The following is a 21437-nucleotide window of genomic DNA, read 5'->3' as shown; positions in this document are numbered from 1 at the left end:
CTTAGATAGTCGTCCTTTGGGGTCGGGGCTGGTTGGGGAGGTCACAGCGCCCATCGCTATGAGAACGCAGGGGGATCACGAGGAGAGAATTAGTCTCTTTCTGATCGACTCTCCTGCGTTCCCTGTTGTGTTGGGTCTTCCCTGGTTGGCCTCTCATGATCCGATTATTTCGTGGCAACAGAGGGCTCTCAAGGGATGGTCCTGTCAGTGTTCAGGGAGGTGTGTAGGTGTTTCCTTAGGTGCCACTACGGTGGAAAGTCCAAACCAGGTTTCCACCATGCACATTCCTCCCGAATATGCCGATTTGGCACTCGCCTTCTGTAAGAAGAAGGCGACTCAATTACCACCCCATCGACCGGGGGATTGTGTGATAGATCTCTTGGTAGACGCTACACTTCCCAGGAGTCACGTGTATCCTCTGTCACAGGAGGAGACGGTGGCTATGGAGACATATGTCACCGAATCTCTGGGACAGGGATACATTCGGCCTTCCATCTCACCTGTCTCCTCGAGTTTCTTTTTTGTGAAGAAGAAGGATGGAGGTTTGCGCCCGTGTATTGATTATCGCGGATTAAATAAGATCACGGTAAAATACAGTTACCCGCTACCACTTATAGCGAGTATGACCGAGTCATTACACGGGGCGCGCTTCTTCACAAAATTGGACCTCAGGAGCGCTTACAACCTGGTGCGTATCAAGGGGGGAGATGAGTGGAAGACAGCATTTAGCACCACTTCTGGGCATTATGAGTACCTCGTCATGCCGTACGGGTTAATGAATGCTCCATCAGTCTTCCAATCCTTTGTGGATGAGATCTTTAGGGACCTGCACGGTCAGGGTGTAGTGGTGTATATAGATGACATTCTAATATATTCCGCTACACGCGCCGAGCATGTGTCCCTAGTGCGCAGGGTGCTTGGTCGACTGTTGGAGCATGACCTGTACGTCAAGGCTGAGAAATGTCTGTTCTTCCAACAGTCCATCTCCTTCCTACGGTACCGCTTTTCACCGTCAGGGGTAGAGATGGAGAATGACCGCATTTCAGCCGTGCGTAATTGGCCGACTCCAACCACGGTAAAGGAAGTGCAGCGGTTTTTAGGGTTTGCCAACTACTACCAGAGATTTATCCGGGGTTTTGGTCAGGTAGCGGCTCCCATTACCTCACTGCTGAAGGGAGGACCGGTGCGACTGCAGTGGACAGCTGGGGCGGACAGGGCGTTTGGTCAGCTGAAGGCTCTGTTTACCTCAGCTCCCGTGCTGGCTCATCCTGATCCTTCCTTAGCATTCATAGTTGAGGTGGACGCGTCCGAGGCAGGGATAGGGGCTGTGCTGTCTCAGCGCTCGGGTACGCCACTAAAGCTCCGCCCTTGTGCATTCTTTTCGAAGAAGCTCAGCCCGGCGGAGCGAAACTATGATGTGGGGGACCGGGAGTTGCTGGCTGTTGTCATGGCTCTGAAAGCGTGGAGACATTGGCTTGAGGGGGCAAGACACCCTTTTCTCATTTGGACTGACCACCGCAATCTGGAGTACATCCGGGCGGCGAGGAGAATGAACCCTCGCCAGGCAAGGTGGGCCATGTTTTTCACCCGTTTTGATTTCACTCTTTCCTACAAACCAGGTTCCCAGAACGTTAAGGCAGACGCACTGTCCCGGCTGTATGATACAGAGGAGAGGTCCTCAGATCCCACTCCCATCATTCCAGCCTCTCGCCTGGTGGCACCGGTGGTATGGGAGGTGGACGCGGACATCGAACGGGCGTCACGTTCAGAGCCCATTCCACCTGACTGTCCAGCTGGGCGTATGTACGTTCCGTTTGATGTCCGCGATCGTTTGATCTGTTGGGCTCATACGTCACCCTCCTCTGGTCATCCTGGTATCGGTCGGACGGTGCGCTGCCTTGCTGGGAAGTACTGGTGGCCCACTTTAGCTAAGGACGTGCGGGTTTATGTTTCCTCCTGTTCGGTATGTGCACAGTGTAAGGCACCTAGACATCTACCCAGAGGGAAATTACAACCCCTTCCCGTTCCACAGCGACCGTGGTCACACCTATCGGTCGATTTTGTGACGGATCTTCCCCCGTCGCGGGGTAACACCACGATCCTGGTCGTTGTGGATCGGTTTTCTAAGTCCTGTCGTCTCCTTCCTTTGCCCGGTCTCCCTACGGCTCTACAAACTGCGGAGGCTCTGTTCACCCACGTATTCCGGCACTATGGGGTGCCTGAGGATATAGTTTCTGATCGGGGTCCCCAATTTACGTCTAGAGTCTGGAGGGCGTTTATGGAACGCCTGGGGATCTCGGTCAGCCTTACCTCAGGTTTCCACCCCGAGAGCAGGTGGAAAGAGTCAACCAGGATGTGGGTAGGTTTCTGAGGTCCTATTGCCAGGACCGGCCGGGGGAGTGGGCAGCTTACATCCCCTGGGCGGAGATGGCCCAAAACTCCCTCCGCCACTCATCTACAAACCTATCACCGTTTCAGTGTGTGCTAGGTTACCAGCCGGTCCTGGCACCATGGCATCAGAGCTAGATTGAGGCTCCTGCGGTGGATGAATGGTTTCGGCACTCAGAGGAGACTTGGAACGCTGCCCATGTGCGGTTACAACGGGCCATCAGGAGACAAAAGGCGAGTGCCGACCGCCACCGCAGTGAGGCCCCGGTGTATGCACCGGGGGATCGGGTCTGGCTCTCGACCCGAAACCTACCCCTTCACCTGCCCTGCCGGAAGCTGGGTCCGCGGTTTGTGGGGCCATTTAAAGTCCTGAGGAGACTGAACGAGGTTTGTTATAGGTTACAACTCCCCCCTGATTACCGTATTAATCCCTCGTTCCATGTGTCTCTCCTCAGGCCGGTGGTGGCTGGTCCGCTCCAGCAGTCTGAGGTGCGGGAGATTCCTCCGCCCCCTCTTGACATCGAGGGGGTCCCGGCGTATATCGTAAGGGCCATCATGGATTCTAGACGTCGGGCGAGGGGCCTTCAGTACCTCGTGGAGTGGGAGGGGTACGGTCCGGAGGAGAGATGCTGGGTACCGGTGGAGGACATTCTAGATCCGTCCATGTTACAAGAGTTTCACCGTCTCCACCCGGATCGCCCTGCGCCTCGCCCTCCGGGTCGTCCCCGAGGCCGGTGTCGTCGCGCTGCTGGAGCCGCGCGTCAAGGGGAGGGTACTGTCACGACTTCCGCCGAAGTCGGCCCTTCTCCTTGTTCGGGTGGTGTTCGGCGGTCGACGTCACCGGCTTTCTAGTCACCATCGATCCATTTTTCAGTTTCGTTTTGTTTTGTCTGTATATTACACACCTGGTTTCAATTCCCCCCATCATGTTCCCTATTTAATCCTCTGGCTTTCATTTCTGTTTTGTCCGTGATTGTTTGTGCGTTAGTGGTTGTGGTTTATACGTGTATGTATTTGATTATTTCCATTTGTGGAATTTTGCCTTATTTTTGAGTAAAACACTGTGGTTTCGCTCAACACCTGTGTCCTGCGCTTGACTCCGAATATTCTCCGCACACAACCCTGACATACAGGCTCATTGAACAACAGTTCTGTCCCTGATTGAGGTCCTTGGGTGTAGGTGACAGCACAGAAAACATCCCGTTAACAGAAAACATCCCGTTAGTCGCAATGATCAAGGCAAGAAAAAGAACATGGCACACAGAAGACAAACTGTTTATGTAAAGAGCAATTTCACAGTTCAGATGAGTTGGCTTCATCTGTTGGAGCGAACCATGTTGCCTGGTTGTGTTGTGATGTAGCTCAAGAACGTGTTTAGATCTCAAATTAAATGTCAGTACAGCTGGAAGTAAACTCATTAGAAACGAGATAGAGAACTGAGAGAGAGTCTGTGTGTGTGCGTGAGCTTCCATGCATGCGTGCGCACGTGAACGCCAATCAGATGCCAATGAGAGATACTAGGAAGTGGATGTAACTCGTGCATACATTTGAGCATGTTCTAAATTAGGACATTTCTATTTCTGAATCACATGATGTATTTTTAACTCACGAGTGTCCTGTTGGGGAGATAAAGTAGAGGCAGCAGTGAACCCTGGTGTCAGGGATTCGCTTCTTTCGAGCAATATTGACCTCTTCCTTCAGGAACTTCTCATACTGCTCGTTGATGTACTTGGAGATGGGATCCCAGCTGCAGATAGATGGAACAAGGTGGGTGTTAGGAAATATACAGTATAAATACACACAAAACCCTTATAGCCGTGGTGGGTAGTTGGGTACGGTCAGGATAAAGAGAATGTACAATATGTAAAAAGTATTTTATAGTTTGGCAGTTCTATTTCTATCTGAATCATATGCACGGTTGAATCTAAATCCAACGCATGTCATTGTGCTTAACTAATTGAAAAATGTAGTGACCCCAAACAAAAAATAGACTGTGTAAAGCGCACAATAATGAACATTCTTCCCACATACTCACCAGTTTTCATTGTTGATCTGATCACCAAAACCTGGTGTGTCGATTACTGTCAACTTCATCTTCACTCCGCCCTCCTCGATCACTGCAACATTCAATTACAACATTCAATTACCACATTCAATACAACATTCACACTGTAAGTACTTTTGCCAAAATCAGGTGACAAAAAGTTAAACACTCAAGCAAGCAGTCAATAAATGATATGTACGCTTTTTCCTTGTCTCGTAGAAGGGGATTTTTCTTTGATGTCAGTGAGGATGACAAATGTGCAACGTGGCAGAAATAAAGCAAGCAGTACAGTGTTTTTGGCCAGACAGAAAAAGACAGAAGCTCTTCTCTGCCTCTGTGTCTGTCTGGGATGCCAGGTGGGCTGCACATGCCAGCTGTGCCAGTCTAAGACACCTCAGGGCATATTCTGTCAAGTGTTTCTATGCCTGCGGCTCTGCGCATGGCAGTACAACACTGCAGCCCCTGCAGTCAACACAACCTAGTGTATGGTTATAAATGCCATCACTACAACATTATAACATGAATTGGCCTCTGAACGCTAACCAAACAACCGAACCAAGCAAATGACAGCTCTAATCAAATATCAACAGTAGAAGATACACACATACTCACACACAAACACTCTCACGCATGCACACACGCTTTATCCCTCTCTCTTGCTCACACACACTCTATCCCTCTCTCTCTTGCTCACACACACACACATAAATGTCTCTCTCACCGTGGGACACAGCCTTGATCTCCACTGTCTTGGGGATCTTATGCTCGCCGCCCCATCCTGAGCTCCACCTGCTGACCTGGGACTTGAACAGCGTGTTCACCAGCGTTGACTTCCCCAGGCCGCTGTGACCTGAGAGAGAGAGAGAGAGAGAGAGAGAGAGAGAGAGAGAGAGAGAGAGAGAGAGAGAGAGAGAGAGAGAGAGAGAGAGAGAGAGAGAGAGAGAGAGAGAGAGAGAGAGAGAGAGAGAGAGAGAGAGAGAGAGAGAGAGAGAGAGAGAGAGAGAGAGAGAGAGAGAGAGAGAGAGAGAGAGAGAGAGAGAGAGAGAGAGAGAGAGAGAGAGAGAGAGAGAGAGAGAGAGAGAGGGAGAGCATGGTTTGAGGCATGATGTTGTTGAGGAAGAGAGACAGAACAGGGGAGAGGCACGACTTAATTTCATGTTTCATGTCTCTGTGTTTGCTAGCACACCATGGGTTCACGTACTCTTCAGAAAGACACTAAATACATCAATCATACCAGACACAAACAGAAGAGGTTGTCCTTCCTTACTTACCCACTATCATAATATTGAAGTCGAAACCAGCCTTCATGGTCTTCTTCCTCATCTGCTCAATGATGGTGTCAATCCCAATGTATCCCAGCAACGTGGATCCACTGCCCGAGTGTCCCAACCCTGGAACTCGATCAACCCCGACCCCGCCACCTAGCCCTGATGGTCCATGGGGTGCTGTGGGGGATGGTGCTGCGACATGAGGGGGCTTGGCAGGGACAGCAGGTTTGGGTCTCACTTCGGGGGGAACAATGGACTCTGACATGTCTGGAGGGTAAAATATGCTTTTATTAGGCCTATTTCATTGGGCTATATACTGTACAGTACCTTCAGAAATGATTCATACCCCTTGACTTTTTCCACATCGTTGTGTTACAGCCTGAATTTAAAAGGGATTCAATTGAGATGTTGTGTCACTGGCCTACACATAATATCCCATTATGTCAAAGTGGAATTAGGTTTTAAGACATGTTTATACATTTATTCAAAATGAAAAGCTGAAATGTCTTGAGTCAATAACTAATCAACCCCGTTGTTATGGCAAGCTTAAATAAGTTCAGTAGTAAAAATCGACTTAACTAGTCATATAATAAGTTGCATGGACTCACTCTGTCTGCAATAATAGTGTTTAACATTCATTTTGAATGACTTCCTCATCTCTGTACTCTACACATACAATTATCTGTAAGGTGACTCAGTCAGGCAGTGATGGTGCATTAATACACCCAGGCACAACAAAGACACAGGCATTCTTTCTAACTCAGTTGTCGGAGAGGAAGGAAACCTCTCAGGGATTTCACCATGAGGCCAATGGTGACTTTAAAACAGTTACAGTTTAATGGCTGTGATATGAGAAAACAGAGGATGGATCAACAACATTGTTACTCCACAATACTAACTTAAATGAGAGTGAAAAGAAGGAAGAAATTAACTTTATCTCCTGAATACAAAGCGTTATGTTTGGGGCAAATCCAACACAACACATCACTCTTCATATTTTCAAGCATGATGGTGGCTGCATCATGTTATCAGTATGCTTGTCATCTGTCACACCCTGATCTATTTCACTTGTCTTTGTGATTGTCTCCAACCCCCTCCAGGTGTCACCCATCTTCCCCATTATCCCCTGTGTATTTATGCCTAAGTTCTCTGTTTGTCTGTTGCCAGTTCGTTTTGTTCATTCAGACCTACCAGCGTTTTTACCCTTGCTCCTGTCCTGTCTATAGTGCCTGTTTCCTAGTTTTCTGCCTGCCCTGACCCTGAGCCTGCCTACCGTCCTGTACCTTTGCCCCACTACTCTGGATTACCAACCTCTGCCTGACCTGATCCTGAGCCTGCCTGCCGTCTGCTGCCTGCCTGCCCATGTTCTATTTAATAAACTTTTGTTACTTTGACATTGTCTGCACCTGGGTCTTAACTTCAAACCCGATAGTACGAACTGGCCATGACTGACCCAGCAGACCCGGGCCAGCTGCGCGACACCATCTCCTCCCAAGGAGACACCATTGGGAGGCACGAGGAACTGCTTCGCGGCCTTTTGGAGGGGGTCCAAACGTTGGCTGAATGCCATAACTGGGCATTAGACATTTTGCTGGAGCAATTCCGCGGGTTGTCTGGGAGGCAGCCTACCATGGTGGTAACCCCACAGCCCCTCAGTAACCCAGCTGCTAGCAGCGCCGTCTCATCGGTCACTCCACCTTCTCGGGAGCCCCGCTTACACCCCCCCCCCACCCGGAATGCGTCAATGGAGAGCCGAGCACCTGTCGGTCATTTCTAGCTCAGTGTACCCTCATTTTCGAGCTTCGGCCCTCCTCCTTCTTCTTGGATCGCTCCAAGATAGCCTATCTCATCACGCTGATGTCCGGGAGGGCTCTCATCTGGGCTACTGCTGTATGGGAACAGCAGCTGGCCATATGCGTTAGTTTGGAGGGGTTTGTGGGAGAGGTGAAGAAGGTTTTTTACGGCCCGTTCTCTGGGAGAGAAGCTGCCCGGAAGCTGATCCAGCTTATGCAGGACTCCCGCAGTGTGACAGACTATGCTGTGGATTTCTGCACGTTGGCAGCGGAGAGTGCATGGAACCAGGAAGCACTGTTCAATATGTTCCTGCACGGTGTCTCGGAGGAGGTCAAGGACGAGCTTGCAGCTCGGGAGTTACCTACGAATCTCGATTCCCTCATTGCTTTGACCATCAATGGACGACTACGGGAACGACGGAGGGAGAGGAAATTCGACTTCGCTTGAACGTCCAGGGATTCCACCTTGCCTCCGAGTCACTCTGAAGTTCCCGACGATCCCATTGCTGAGAGAACCCAGGGCTTCCCGATCTTCCGTGAGAGTCACGGAAGACAGCTGAGTCACCACTTCACGATCCTATGCAACTAGGTAGAGCTGGGCTGTCACCAGCGGAATGGCAATACAGGATCAACACAAAGAGTTCTTGGTCATGTTGTGTCCTCTTGTCCTTTAAAAAAACCAGGCTCACTGGTAGGAGCGAGTAGTCTGGTGGGCTATATGGAGAACTTTCCTGCTTCCCTTGCTCGCACCCCTTTTCATGTCATTCTGCTGTGGGGAAACCAGTCTAAATCTCTCTGGGTCCTCATTAACTCTGGGACCGATGAGAGCTTTTTGGACGCTACCCTGGCTTCCGAGCTGAACATCCCCACTCAGCACCTCTCCACTCCCAACGATTTTAGAGCGCTGGATGGGCGCTTTATAGGCCGTGTCACTCATATTACCACTCCCATCAACCTACGGGTGTCAGGGAATCACAGCGAGACTATTCAATTTCTGCTCATGAAGTCTCCTCAGATTCCTGTGGTTTTGTGATTCTCCTGGCTCCAGCGACACAATCCCCTCATCAACTGGTGCCATCATGGGCTGGAGTCTGTTCTACCACGCCCAGTGTCTGAAGTCAGCGCAACCTGCCCCGGGACGTCTTCCTGGGGGCTTGGAAGGTGCCCCGGACCTCTCCGCCATTACCGCGGAGTACCAGGACCTTCGGGAGGTGTTCAACAAGGCCCGGGACACTTCGCTTCCGCCGCACCGACCATATGACTGCGGGATTGACCTTCTCCCTAGCACCACCCCGCCACGGGGATGACTGTACTCGCTGTCAGGCCCGAATACCAATGCTATGGACACCTACATTGGGGACTCCCTAGCCGCAGGATTTATACGTCCTTTGCCCTGTCCCGCGGCACAGGGTTCTTCTCCACAAAGACCCTGCGCCTGTGCATCGACTGCCGGGGACTCAATGACATAACGGTGAAGAACCGCTACCTGCTACCACTCATCTCCTCGGCCTTCGAGCCGCTCCAGGGGCCCACCATGTTCTCCAAGCTGGATCTACGGAACGCCTACCACCTGTTGGTTATACGGGAGGGGGATGAGTGGAAGACCGCCTACAACACGGCCAGCGGCAACTGTATTTGGTCATGCCATTTGGCCTCACCAATGCCTCTGCCAGGTTCCAGACTCTGGTAAATTATGTTTTCCGCGACATGTTGAACCAGTTCATCTTCATCTACATTGATGACATCCTCGTCTTCTCCCGCTCCCCCAAAAAACATGTGCTCCACGTCCGACAGGTTCTTCAATTCCTCCTGGAGAACCAGTTATTTGTTAAGAAATGCGAGTTCCATCACTCCACCATCCCCTTTCTGGGGTACATCATCTCCGCTGGGAGTGTTCAGATGGATCCCGGGAAGGTGAGGGCGGATTGGCCCCAGCCTTCGTCCAGGGTGCAGCTGCAACATTTCCTGGGGTTCGCCAACTTCTATCGCCGCTTTACCCGGGGTTACAGCACCCTGGCTTCCCCCCTGTCAGCACTCACCTCTCCCAAGGTTCCGTTCACGTGGTCCCCTGCTGCTGACCGGGCGTTCCGGGACCTCAAATACCGCTTCACCACTGCTCCCATCCTGGAACATCCTTAACCTTCCCGTCAGTTCGTGGTGGAGGCCAATGTGTCTGATATAGGGGTGGGGGCGGTCCTGTCCCAGCGCTCTGCCCTGGACCTGAAGCTACATCCCTGCGCCTTCTCCCATCGCCTCAACGCCACGGAGAAAAACTACGATGTGGGAAATCGTGAGCTTCTTGCAGTGAAGATGGCGTTGGAGGAATGGAAGCACTGGCTGGAAGGAGCGGAACACCCGTTCATCGTATGGACCAACCACAAAAATCTAGAGTATCTCCGCACCGCCAAATGCCTAAACTCCAGGCAAGCTAAATGGGCCTTGCTGTTCACACGGTTCAACTTCTCCCTCTCATATCGGTTGGGATCCAAGAATATCAAGCCGGATGCACTGTCTCGCCATTATAGCCCCACGGCTATTACCCCGGAGTCCGAGACCATCCTTCCCACCTCGTGCCTGGCAACAGCACTCAGCTGGGGTATAGGGAAACAGGTCCGGGAGGTGAATCGTTCCCAGCCGAAGGAGGTCGGCATACCTTCTGCCCAGATGTTTGTCTGCCACTGTCGTCGTACCCGGAGGAGGCCGGTCGGCCCTCCTTAAGACCACCTCCAGGTTTCGACGACAAGCGGATCGCCATCGAACCCCGGCTCCCCGGTATCAACCGATCACTGCCCGCACCTGCCCGCCCGTCTAGCATCACTACTCTGGACGGCTCTAACTTGGAAAACGTGGACAACTACAAATACCTAGGTGTCTGGTTAGACTGTAAACTCTCCTTCCAGACTCACATTAAGCATCTCCAATCCAAAATTAAATCTAGAAACCACAACAAAGCATCCTTCACTCATGCTGCCAAACATACCCTCGTAAAACGGACCATCCTACCGATCCTCAACTTCGGTGATGTCATCTATAAAATAGCCTCCAACACTCTACTCAACAAACTGGATGCAGTCTATCACAGTGCCATCCGTTTTGTCACCAAAGCCCCATACACTACCCACCATTGCGACCTGTACGCTCTCGTTGGTTGGCCCTCGCTTCATACTCGTCGCCAAACCCACTGGCTACAGGTTATCTACAAGTCTCTGCTAGGTAAAGCCCCGCCTTATCTCAGCTCACTGGTCACCATAGCAGCACCCACTCGTAGCACACGCTCCAGCAGGTATATCTCACTGGTCACCCCCAAAGCCAATTCCTCCTTTGGTCGTCTTTCCTTACAGTTCTCTGCTGCCAATGACTGGAACGAACTGCAAAAATCTCTGAAGCTGGAAACACTTATCTCCCTCACTAGCTTTAAGCACCAGCTGTCAGAGCAGCTCACAGATTACTGCACCTGTACATAGCCTATCTATAATTTAGCCCAAACAACTACCTCTTCCCCTACTGTATTTATTTTGCTCCTTTGCACCCCATTATTTCTATTTCTACTTTGCACATTCTTCCACTGCAAATCTACCATTCCAGTGTTTTACTTGCTATATTGTATTTACCTCGCCCCCTTGGCCTTTTTTTTGCCTTTACCTCCCTTATCTCACCTCATTTGCTCACATTGTATATAGACTTATTTTTCTACTGTATTATTGACTGTATGTTTTGTTTATTCCATGTGTTACTCTGTGTTGTTGTGTGTCGAATTGCTATGCTTTATCTTGGCCAGGTTGCAGTTGCAAATGAGAACTTGTTCTCAACTAGCCTACCTGGTTAAATAAAGGTGTGGGGGGATTTGTTTTTAAATCATCTCGGGCAGAAGGTATGGCTGTCCACCCGGGATCTGCCCCTCCGGGTGGAATCCTGCAAACTCTTCCCCCGGTTTATCGGCCCGTTTCCCATCTCCAAAATCATTATCCCCTCTGCTGTTCGTCTTCTGTTGCCCCGGACCCTTCGTATACATCCTACCTTTCATGTGTCCAGAGTTAAACACATGTCTCCCAGCCCTTTGTCTCCTGTTTTTCCCCTTGCTCCTGTCCTGTCTATAGTACCTATTTCCTAGTTTGCACGGTTTTGACCTTTCTGCCTGCCCTGACCCTGAGCCTGCCTAACGTCCTGTACCTTTGTCCCACTACTCTGGTTTACCGATATAAAGAAATGGAATAGAACTAAGCACAGGCAAAATCCTAGAGGAAAACCTGGTTCAGTCTGCTTTCCAACAAACACTGGGAGACAAATTCACCTTCCAGCAGGACAATAACCTAAAACACAAATATACACTGGAGTTGCTAACCAAGACGGCATTAAATGTTCCCGAGTGGCAGTTTTGACTTAAAGCGGCTTGAAAATCTATGGCAAGACTTGAAAATGGCTTGAAGATTTTTTTAAAGAATAATGTGCAAATTAGAGGTTGACCGATTATGATTTTTCAATGCCGATACCGATACCGATTACTGGAGGACCAAAAAAATCCGATACTGATTAATCGGCTGATTTTTATATATAAATTTGTAATAATGACAATTATAACAATACTGAATGAATAATTAACACTTTTATTTTAACTTAATATAATACATCAATAAAATCTATTTAGTCTCAAATAAATAATGAAACATGCTCAATTTGGTTTAAATAATGCAATAATACAGTGTTGGAACAGGTAAAAGTGCAATATGTGCCATGTAAAAAAGCTAACGTTTAAGTTCCTTTCTCAGGACATATGAAACCTGGTGGTTCAATATTCCCAGTTCTTCAATATTCCCAGTTTTAGGTTGTAGTTATTATAGGAATTATGACATTTAGACTATTTCTCTCTATACCATTTGTATTTCATATACCTTTGACTATTGGATGTTCTAATAGGCACTTTAGTATTGCCTGTCACGCCCTGACCTTAGTATTCTATGTTTTCTGTATTATTTTGGTCAGATCAGGGTGTGACGAGGGTGGATATGATTGTTTTGTATTGTCTAGGGCACAGGTGTCAAACTCATTCCACGGGGGGCCGAGTGTCTGCGGGTTTTCGCTCCTCCCTTGTACTTGATTGATGAATTAACATCACTAATTAGTTAGGAACTCCCCACACCTGGTTGTCTAGGGCTTTATTGAAAGGAAAAACCAAAAACCTGCAGACACTAGGCCCTCCGTGGAATGAGTTTGACACCCCTGGTCTAGGGTTTTTGTATGTCTAGGTGTGTGTGTGTAGTCTAGGCGTGTGTGTGTAGTCTAGGCATATGTAGGTCTATGGTGGCCTAGATTGGTTCCCAATCAGAGGCAGCTGTTTATCGTTGTCTCTGATTGGGGATCCTATTTTGGTTGCCATTTTCTGGTTTGGTTTGTGGGTTATTGTCTATGTGAGGTTGCATGTCTGCACTCAGTGTTTATAGCGTTCACGTTTGTTATTTTGTATAGTTTGTTCAGTGTTATTTCTTTATTAAAAGAAGATGGATTATCATCACGCTGCGCCTTCGTCTCCTCTATACGACGATCGTGACATTGCCAGCCTAATCTCAGGAGTTGATAGGCGTGAAGTCATAAACAGAGCTGTGCTTCAAGCATTGCGAAGAGCTGCTGGCAAACGCAGTAAAGTGCTGAATGAATGCTTACGAGCCTGCTGCTGCCTACCACCGCTCAGTCAGACTGCTCTTTCAAATATCAAATCATAGACTTAATTATAGTATAATAAACACAGAAATACGAGCCTTTGGTCAAATCAGGAAACTATTATTTCAGTGAAATACGGAACTGTTCCGTGTTTTATCTAACGGGTGGCATCCATAAGTCTAAATATTGCTGTTACATTGCACAACTTTCAATGTAATGTCATAATTATGTAAAATTCTGGCAAATTAGTTCGCAACGAGCCAGGCGGCCCAAACTGTTGCATATACCCTGACTCTGCTTGCACTGAACGCAAGAGAAGTGACACAATTTCCCTAGTTAATATTGCCTGCTAACATGAATTCCTTTTAACTATGCAGGTTTAAAAAAATATACTTCTGTGTATTGATTTAAGAAAGGCATTGATGTTTATGGTTAGGTACATTTGTTATAACGGCTTTCGTTGGTGCCTCTGATTGAGAACACCTGCCTCTGATTGAGACCTCTCACTAGGTCAAACACATAGAAATATAAATACAGAACAAAACATAGAATAACAACATAGAATGCCCACCCCAACTTACGCCCTGACCAAACTAAAATAAAGACATAAAAAAGGAACTAAGGTCAGCGTGACAGTACCCCCCCCCCCCCCCCCCCCCCCCAAAGGTGCGGACTCCGGCCGCAAAACCTGAACCTATAGGGGACGTGGACCCCACCATAGTCTCGACCCACTTATGTGGCACCTTAGGTGTGGCGACCCTCGCCACCGACCCTGGATTGGAGACCCTAGTAGAGGGCAGCACTGGACTGAGGGGCGCCTCTGGACTGAGGAGCGCCTCTGGACTGAGGGGCGCCTCTGGACTGAGGGGCGCCTCTGGACTGAGGGGCGCCTCTGGACTGAGGGGCGCCTCTGGACTGAGGGGCGCCTCTGGACTGAGGGGCGCCTCTGGACTGAGGGGCGCCTCTGGACTGAGGGGCGCCTCTGGACTGAGGGGCGCCTCTGGACTGAGGGGCGCCTCTGGACTGGCGGGCGGCTCTGGACTGGCGGGCGGCTCCGGACTGGCGGGCGGCTCCGGACTGGCAGGCGGCTCTGGCAGCTCCGGACTGGCGGGCGGCTCTGGCTTGGAGAGAGAACCTGGAGGGAGGAGACGGAGAGACAGCCTGGTGCATGGCGCTGCCACAGGACCCACCAGGCTGGGGAGACCTACAGTAGGCCTGGTGCTTGGAGGAGGTGCTCCCCCGCACCAGGCTGTGGGGGAGCACTGGAGCTCTGGTGCGCAGCCTTGGCACCACTTCTCCAGGCTGAATGACCACTTTAGCCCGGACCCTCCAGAGTGCAGGCCCAGGTTGAACCGGGCTGTGGGTGAGCACTGGAGATCTGGTGCCTACCACTCGCACATCTCCCTTAGGCTCAATGCACACATTCACCCGGCACGAGCGGAGCGCAGGCATAGGACGCACTGCACCCTCCCAGCGCCCCGGAGACAACAGCACGCAGAGCCGGCGCAGGATGCCCTGGGCCGAAACGGCGTACCGGAGACCAGACACGCTGAGCCGGCACAATACGCCCTGGCTGGATGCCCACACTCACATGACACTTGCGGGGGGCTGGCCTATAGCGCACCGGGCTATGAGTGCGTACTGGCGACACCGTGCGCTTAACCGCATAACACGGTGCCTGACCAGTAACGCGCTGCTTACGATAAGCACGAGGAGTGGGCTCAGGTCTCCAACCTGACTCTACCACACTCCCCGTGTGCCCCCCCAAAAAATGTTTTGGGGGGCTGCCTCTCGTGCCTGTCGCGCTGCCGTGCTACCTCCTCATATCGCCGCCGCTCAGCTTTCGCTGCCTCCAGTTCTTTCTTGGGGCGGCAATATTCCCCAGCCTGTGCCCAGGGTCCCTTACCGTCTAGTATCTCCTCCCATGTCCATGAGTCCAGAATCCTCTGCTTCTGTTTACCACGCTGCTTGGTCCTTGGTTGGTGGGTGATTCTGTAACGGCTTTCGTTGGTGGAAGGAGAGGAGGACCAAAATGCAGCGTGGTACGTATCCATAATATCATTTAATCGAGAATGAATACAAAATACAAAAGAACAAGAGAATAAATGAAAAAACCGAAACAGTCCCGTATGGTGCAAACACTAATACAGGAAAAATTCACCCACAAAACACAATAGAAAACAGGCTACCTAAATATGGCTCCCAATCAGAGACAACGTCTGACACCTGCCTCTGATTGAGAACCATACTAGGCCAAACACATAGAAATATAAATACAGAACAAAACATAGAAAAACAACATAGAATGCCCACCCCAACTCACGCCCTGACCAAACTAAAATAAAGACATAAAAAAGGAACTAAGGTCAGAATGTGACATTTGTGCAACGGTTCTGCTTTTTTCGCTAATGCGCTTTTCTTAAATCATCACCCGTTTGGCCAAGTTGAAGTAGGCTGTGATTCAATGATAAATTAACAGCCACCGCATTGATTATATGCAACACAGGACAAGCTAGTTAGCCTAGTAATATCATCAACCATGTGTAGTTAACTAGTGATTATGTGAAGATTGATTGTTTTTTTATAAGATAAGTCGGCCGTGCCGATTAATCGGTCGACCTCTAGTGCAAATATTGTTAAATCCAGGTGTGCAAAGCTCTTAGAGACTTACCCAGAAAGACTCACAGCTGTAATCGCTCCCAAAGGTGATTCTAACACTCAGGGGTGTGAATACTTACGTAAATTAGATATTTATTTCATTTTCAATACATTTGCAAACATTTTGAAAGACATGTTTTTACTTTGTCAATATGGGTATTGTGTGAGATTTTTTAAATATTTTATCCATTTAGAATTTAGACTGTAACACAACAAAATGTGGAATAAATCAACAGGTATGGCTAATTTCTGAAGGCACTGTAAAGAGAATGATACCTGTAGCAGACTGGTTTACCACAGTAAATAGTGCACTGCACAACAGATGGTGATGAAAACAGACATATGGCTATACATGCGCAATTTGAGCCTAGGACACTCCAGGGCATACAAATGTAGCTGCTTCTGTGTATGAGTATGAGATCATCCATAAGCCTTGACATAACAATACCAGTCAAAAGCTCGGACACACCTACTAATTCAAGGGTTTTCCATTATTTGTACTATTTTCTACATTGTAGAAAAATATTGAAGACATCAAAACTATGAAATAACACATATGGAATCATGTAGTAACCAAAAAAAGTGTTCAACAAATTAAAATATATTTTAGAATCTTCAAAGTAGCCACCCTTTGCCTTGATGACATCTTTGCACACTTTTTGCATTCTCTCAACCAGATTCACCTGGAATGATTTTCCAACAGTCTTGAAGGAGTACCTACATATGCTGAGCACTTGTTGGCTGCTTTTCCTTCACTCTGCGGTCCAACTCATCCCAAACCCTCTCAATTGGGTTGAGGTTGATGATTGTGGAGGCCAGGTCATCTGATGCAACACTCCATCACTCTCCTTCTTGGTCAAATAGCCCTTAAACAGCCTGGAGTTGTGTTGGGTCATTGTCCTTTAAAAAAAACAATGATAGTCCCACTAAGCGCAAACCAGATGGGATGGTGTATCGCTGCAGAATGCTGTGGTAGCCATGCTGGTTAAGTGTGCCTTGAATTCTAAACAAATCACAGACAGTGTCACCAGCAAAGCACCCCCACACCATCACACCTCCTCCTCCATGCTTCATGGTGGGAACCACACATGCAGAGATCATCCGTTCACCTACTCTGCGTCTCACAAAGACACGGCGGTTGGAACAAAAAGTCTCAAATTTGGACTCATCAGACTAAAGGACAGATTTCCATCGGTGTAATGTCCATTGCTCTTGTTTCTTGGCCTAAGCAAGTCTCTTCTTCTTATTGGTGTCTTTTAGTAGTGATTTCTTTGCAGCAATTCAACCATGAAGGTCCTCTTGAGAGCCAGATTAATCATAACGCTTGAATGTTTTTGCGACTGCACTTTAAGAAACTTTAAAAGTTCTTGAGATTTTCCGGATTGACTGACCTTCATGTTTTAAAGTAATGATGAACTGTCATTTCTCTTTGCTTACTTGAGCTGTTCTTGCCATAACATGGACTTGGTCTTCTACCAAATAGGGCTATCTTCTAGAGGTCGACCGATTATGATTTTTCAACGCCGATACCGATACTGATTATTGGAGGACCAAAAAAAGCCGATACCGATTAATTGGCCGATTTTTATCTATATATTTGTAATAATGACAATTACAACAATACTGAATGAACACTTTTATTTTAACTTAATATATAAGAAAATGTTTATTTAGTCTCAAATAAATAATGAAACATGTTCAATTTGGTTAAAATAATGCAAAAACACAGTGTTGAAGAAAGTAAAAATGCAATATGTGCCATGTAAAAAAGCTAACGTTTAAGTTCCTTGCTCAGAACATGAGAACATATGAAAGCTGGTGGTTCCTTTTAACATGATTCTTCAATATTCCCAGTTAAGAAATTTTAGGTTGTAGTTATTATAGGAATTATAGGACTATTTCTCTCTATACCATTTGTATTTCATATACCTTTGACTATTGGATGTTCTACTAGGCACTATAGTATTGCCAGCCCAATCTCGGGAGTTGATAGGCATGAAGTCATAAACAGCGCTGTGCTTCAAGCATTGCGAGGAGCTGCGGGCAAACGCTGGAAAGTGCTGTTTGAATGAATGCTTACAAGCCTGCTGCTGCCTACCACCGCTCAGTCAGACTGCTCTATCAAAACATAGACTTAATTATAATAGAATAAACACACAGAAATATGAGCCTAAGGTTATTAATATGGTCAAATCCGGTAATTATCATTTCGAATACAAAAAGTTTATTCTTTCAGTGAAATACGGAACCGTTCCATATTTTATCTAACGGGTGGCATCCATAAGTCTAAATATTGCTGTTACATTGCACAACCTTCAATGTTATGTCATAATTAGGTAAAATTCTGGCAAATTATGTTTTCGCGAATGCGCTTGTTAAATCATCACCTGTTTGGCGAAGCAGGCTGTGATTCGATGATAAATTAACAGGCACCGCAATGATTATTTGCAACGCAGGAAAAGCTTGTTAAACTAGTAATATCATCAACCATGTGTAGTTAACTAGTGATTATGTTAAGATTGATTGTTTTTTATAAGATAAGTTTAATGCTAGCTAGCAACTTACCTTGGCTCCTTGCTGCACTCGCATAACAAGTGGTCAGCCTGCCACGCAGTCTCCTCGTGGAGTGCAATGTAATCGGCCATAATCGGCGTCCAAAAATGCAGATTACTGATTGTTATGAAAACTTGAAATCGGCTCATGCCGATTAATCGGTCGACCTCTACTATCTTCTGTATACCACCCCTACCTTGTCACAACACAACTGATTGGCTCAAACGCATTAAGGAAAGAATTTCCACAAATTAACTTTTAACAAGGCACACCTGTTAATTGAAATGCATTCCAGGTGACTACCTCATGAAGCTGGTTGAGAAAATTCCATGAGCGTGCAATGCTGTCATCAAGGCAAAGGGTGGCTACTTTGAAGAATCTCAAATATAAAATATATTTTGGTTTGTTTAATACTTTTTAAATGGGGCAGCAGGTAGCCTAGTGGTTAGAGCGTTGGGCCAGTAACCGAAAGGTTGCTGGACCGAATCCCAGAGCTGACAAGGTAAAAATCTGTCGTTCTGCCCCTGAACACGGCAGTTAACACACTGTTCCCTGGTAGGCCTTCATTGTAAATAAGAATTTTTTCTTATCTGACTTGCCTAGTTAAATAAAGGTTTAATATATTTTTTTTTAAATAAAGTAATGATGGACTGTCATCTCTCTTTGCTTATTTGACCTGTTCTTGCCATAATATGGACTTTTATTTTACTAAATAAGGCTATCTTCTGTATACCACCCCTACCTTGTCACAACACAACTGATTGTTTCAAACACATTAAGAAGGAAAGAAATTCCACAAATGAACTTTTAACAAGGCACACCTGTTAATTAAAATGTATTCCAGGTGACTACCTCATGAAGCTGGGTGAGAGAATGCCAAGAGTGTGCAAAGCTTTCGTCAAGTCAAAGGGTGGTTACTTTGAAGAATCTCAAATATAATATATATATATTTTTGTTACTACATGATTCCATATGTGTTATCTCATAGTTTTGATGTCTTCACTATTATTCTAAAATGTAGAAAATAGTACAAAATAAAGAAAAACCCTGGAATGAGTAGGTGTGTTCAAACTTTTGACTGGTACTGTTGATCACAGGTCAGAAAAGCAGAGACTGTCAGCGGAATTTAGAGCATCAATGAATAACCATATTCTGTCACTTGCTGTCTCTCTCTTGCTCACACACACACACACACAGACACACACACACACACACACACACACACACTTACACACACACAAATAGTCTACACATCAAACAGGCATACACAACATCAAATAGGCTTCTGACAGATTATGCAAAGCCTGCTCAAAATTGGGAGTGGTGCAAAAATACATATTTGGGCTCTCTACTAAGCTCTCTACTATGTCATTTTACCTGGTATAACCTCTCTTTTTTTGTCATAAATCATATCTCAAATTTAAATCTAAATTCTCTGGCTGAATGTGTGGTCTGTCATCCCATCAAAGATAGACTACAATGATGATGTTAGAGCATCCACATCATATCTTTGTGTGATTTCTGATGGCGACAATTTGGGCCATATTTCCCACTGTGATCCGCAAGCTGAGGGGGGTTATTTTACGTTTTAACGTCCTTTCTACGGTCTGACTGAAGGCTAGCCAGATCAATCCACATTTCGCTAGCTTGATCATAAATATCCTGAACAATAACCCCGATCATGTTTAATCTCACAAGCTACACGATAGCAGCTGATTTACCTACATCCCAAAACCTGTTTAACCAACCCATTGTCCCGGCTCCATCCATGCTGGATAAATGACGCTAAGTTAGCTAGCTAACGTTAGGTATGCTAGCTGTCCGCATTCGTCTGCTGTGATGTAGATTGTTGCGCGACTTACCGATTCCTGTTTATAGATTCAATTTCCCAAATAGTTTTGTTCAGCAGTGAAATTTCGACTAGTCTTTCAACCCAATGCTCCAGAATAAACGATGGATGTCCAACATAGGGAAGCAAAGATGTAGGAAACGGGTCATGTGATTTGTCTGAGTACCTCTTTCCCTCCGTCCCTCTCTACCTCTCTCTCTCTCTATAGTCGAGAGCCCCCCTTTTCGTTACCAAGGCGACACGATGAGAGAGAGAGGTGATGCAGAACGCATGCTCAAACAGAACTTTGCCCCGAGGCAGCCTTTTTGGCATCACCTGAGTATTTTGGTCATTTTTGCACAACCAATCAGTATTTGATTAGACCAAATTGTAATTGACAAAAATCTATAAAAATCTGCATGAAAAATATATTGATCCATGTAGCCTATTTATCGAGATTAGTCATGTCTCATGTTTCATAATTTCTTTCATTTTCATTTTGGTAACTTAAAGTCATGAGAGACAATTCTCCAGAAATGCTTAATAGCAAGTCTGTATACATGAATGATAAAAAAATATCAAATTGTTGTGTGTAATCTAAAAAGCAACAACCAAACACAATTTCATTGGTATTGTATAATTCACTGTAGGGCTAACCAGGGTTGGGTAGGTTACTTTCTAAATGTAATCCGTTACTAGTTACCTGTCCAAAATTGTAATCAGTAAAGTAACTGTTTGATTACCCAAAGCGTAATCTGATTACTTTCAATTACTTTTGGATGAGCCTACTTTCCCCTTAATAGGCATTAGAAGAAGAGAAAAGGATCCATCAAACACATTTGGTGTGTCATCTTAGTGGTCTCTGACTTGTGGTCTCTGTCTTAGTGGTCTCTGACTTGTGGTCTCTGATTTGTGGTCTCTGACTTGTGGTCTCTGTCTTAGTGGTCTCTGACTTGTGGTCTCTGTCTTAGTGCTCTGACTTGTGGTCTCTGACTTGTGGTCTCTGACTTGTAGTCTCTGTCTTGTGGTCTCTGACTTGTGGTCTCTGTCTTAGTGGTCTCTGACTTGTGGTCTCTGACTTGTGGTCTCTGTCTTAGTGGTCTCTGACTTGTGGTCTCTGTCTTGTGGTCTCCGACTTGTGGTCTCTGACTTGTGGTCTCTGACTTGTGGTCAGACTCTCTCAGGTGGAACAAACCTAAAATTGGGCCTTTTTTAAATGCTGATAGGTGTCATAATGCATTTTCTTTCCA

The 21437-nt window shown here is 46.9% G+C and overlaps 1 protein-coding gene across 1 annotated transcript in view; it reads right to left on the bottom strand.

Annotated features, from left to right (window-relative positions):
• sept3 (septin 3) overlaps positions 1-21437 on the bottom strand; it is a 29415-nt gene that overhangs the window by 7560 nt on the left and 418 nt on the right. The window contains exons 2-5 of the mRNA XM_038978725.1: positions 5704-5967; positions 5154-5282; positions 4424-4505; positions 3998-4135 (exon numbers count right to left, since the gene is read on the bottom strand). Of these exons, the coding sequence (XP_038834653.1) occupies positions 3998-4135; positions 4424-4505; positions 5154-5282; positions 5704-5965 (611 nt within the window). The 5' untranslated portion in view covers positions 5966-5967. The remainder of the gene's footprint in view (positions 1-3997; positions 4136-4423; positions 4506-5153; positions 5283-5703; positions 5968-21437) is intronic.

Source organism: Salvelinus namaycush, chromosome 39 (assembly GCF_016432855.1).
Source record: "Salvelinus namaycush isolate Seneca chromosome 39, SaNama_1.0, whole genome shotgun sequence".
Lineage (NCBI taxonomy): Eukaryota > Metazoa > Chordata > Actinopteri > Salmoniformes > Salmonidae > Salvelinus > Salvelinus namaycush.
Note: the sequence above shows the minus strand (reverse complement) of the source record. Positions and strands in the feature narration are given on the sequence as shown.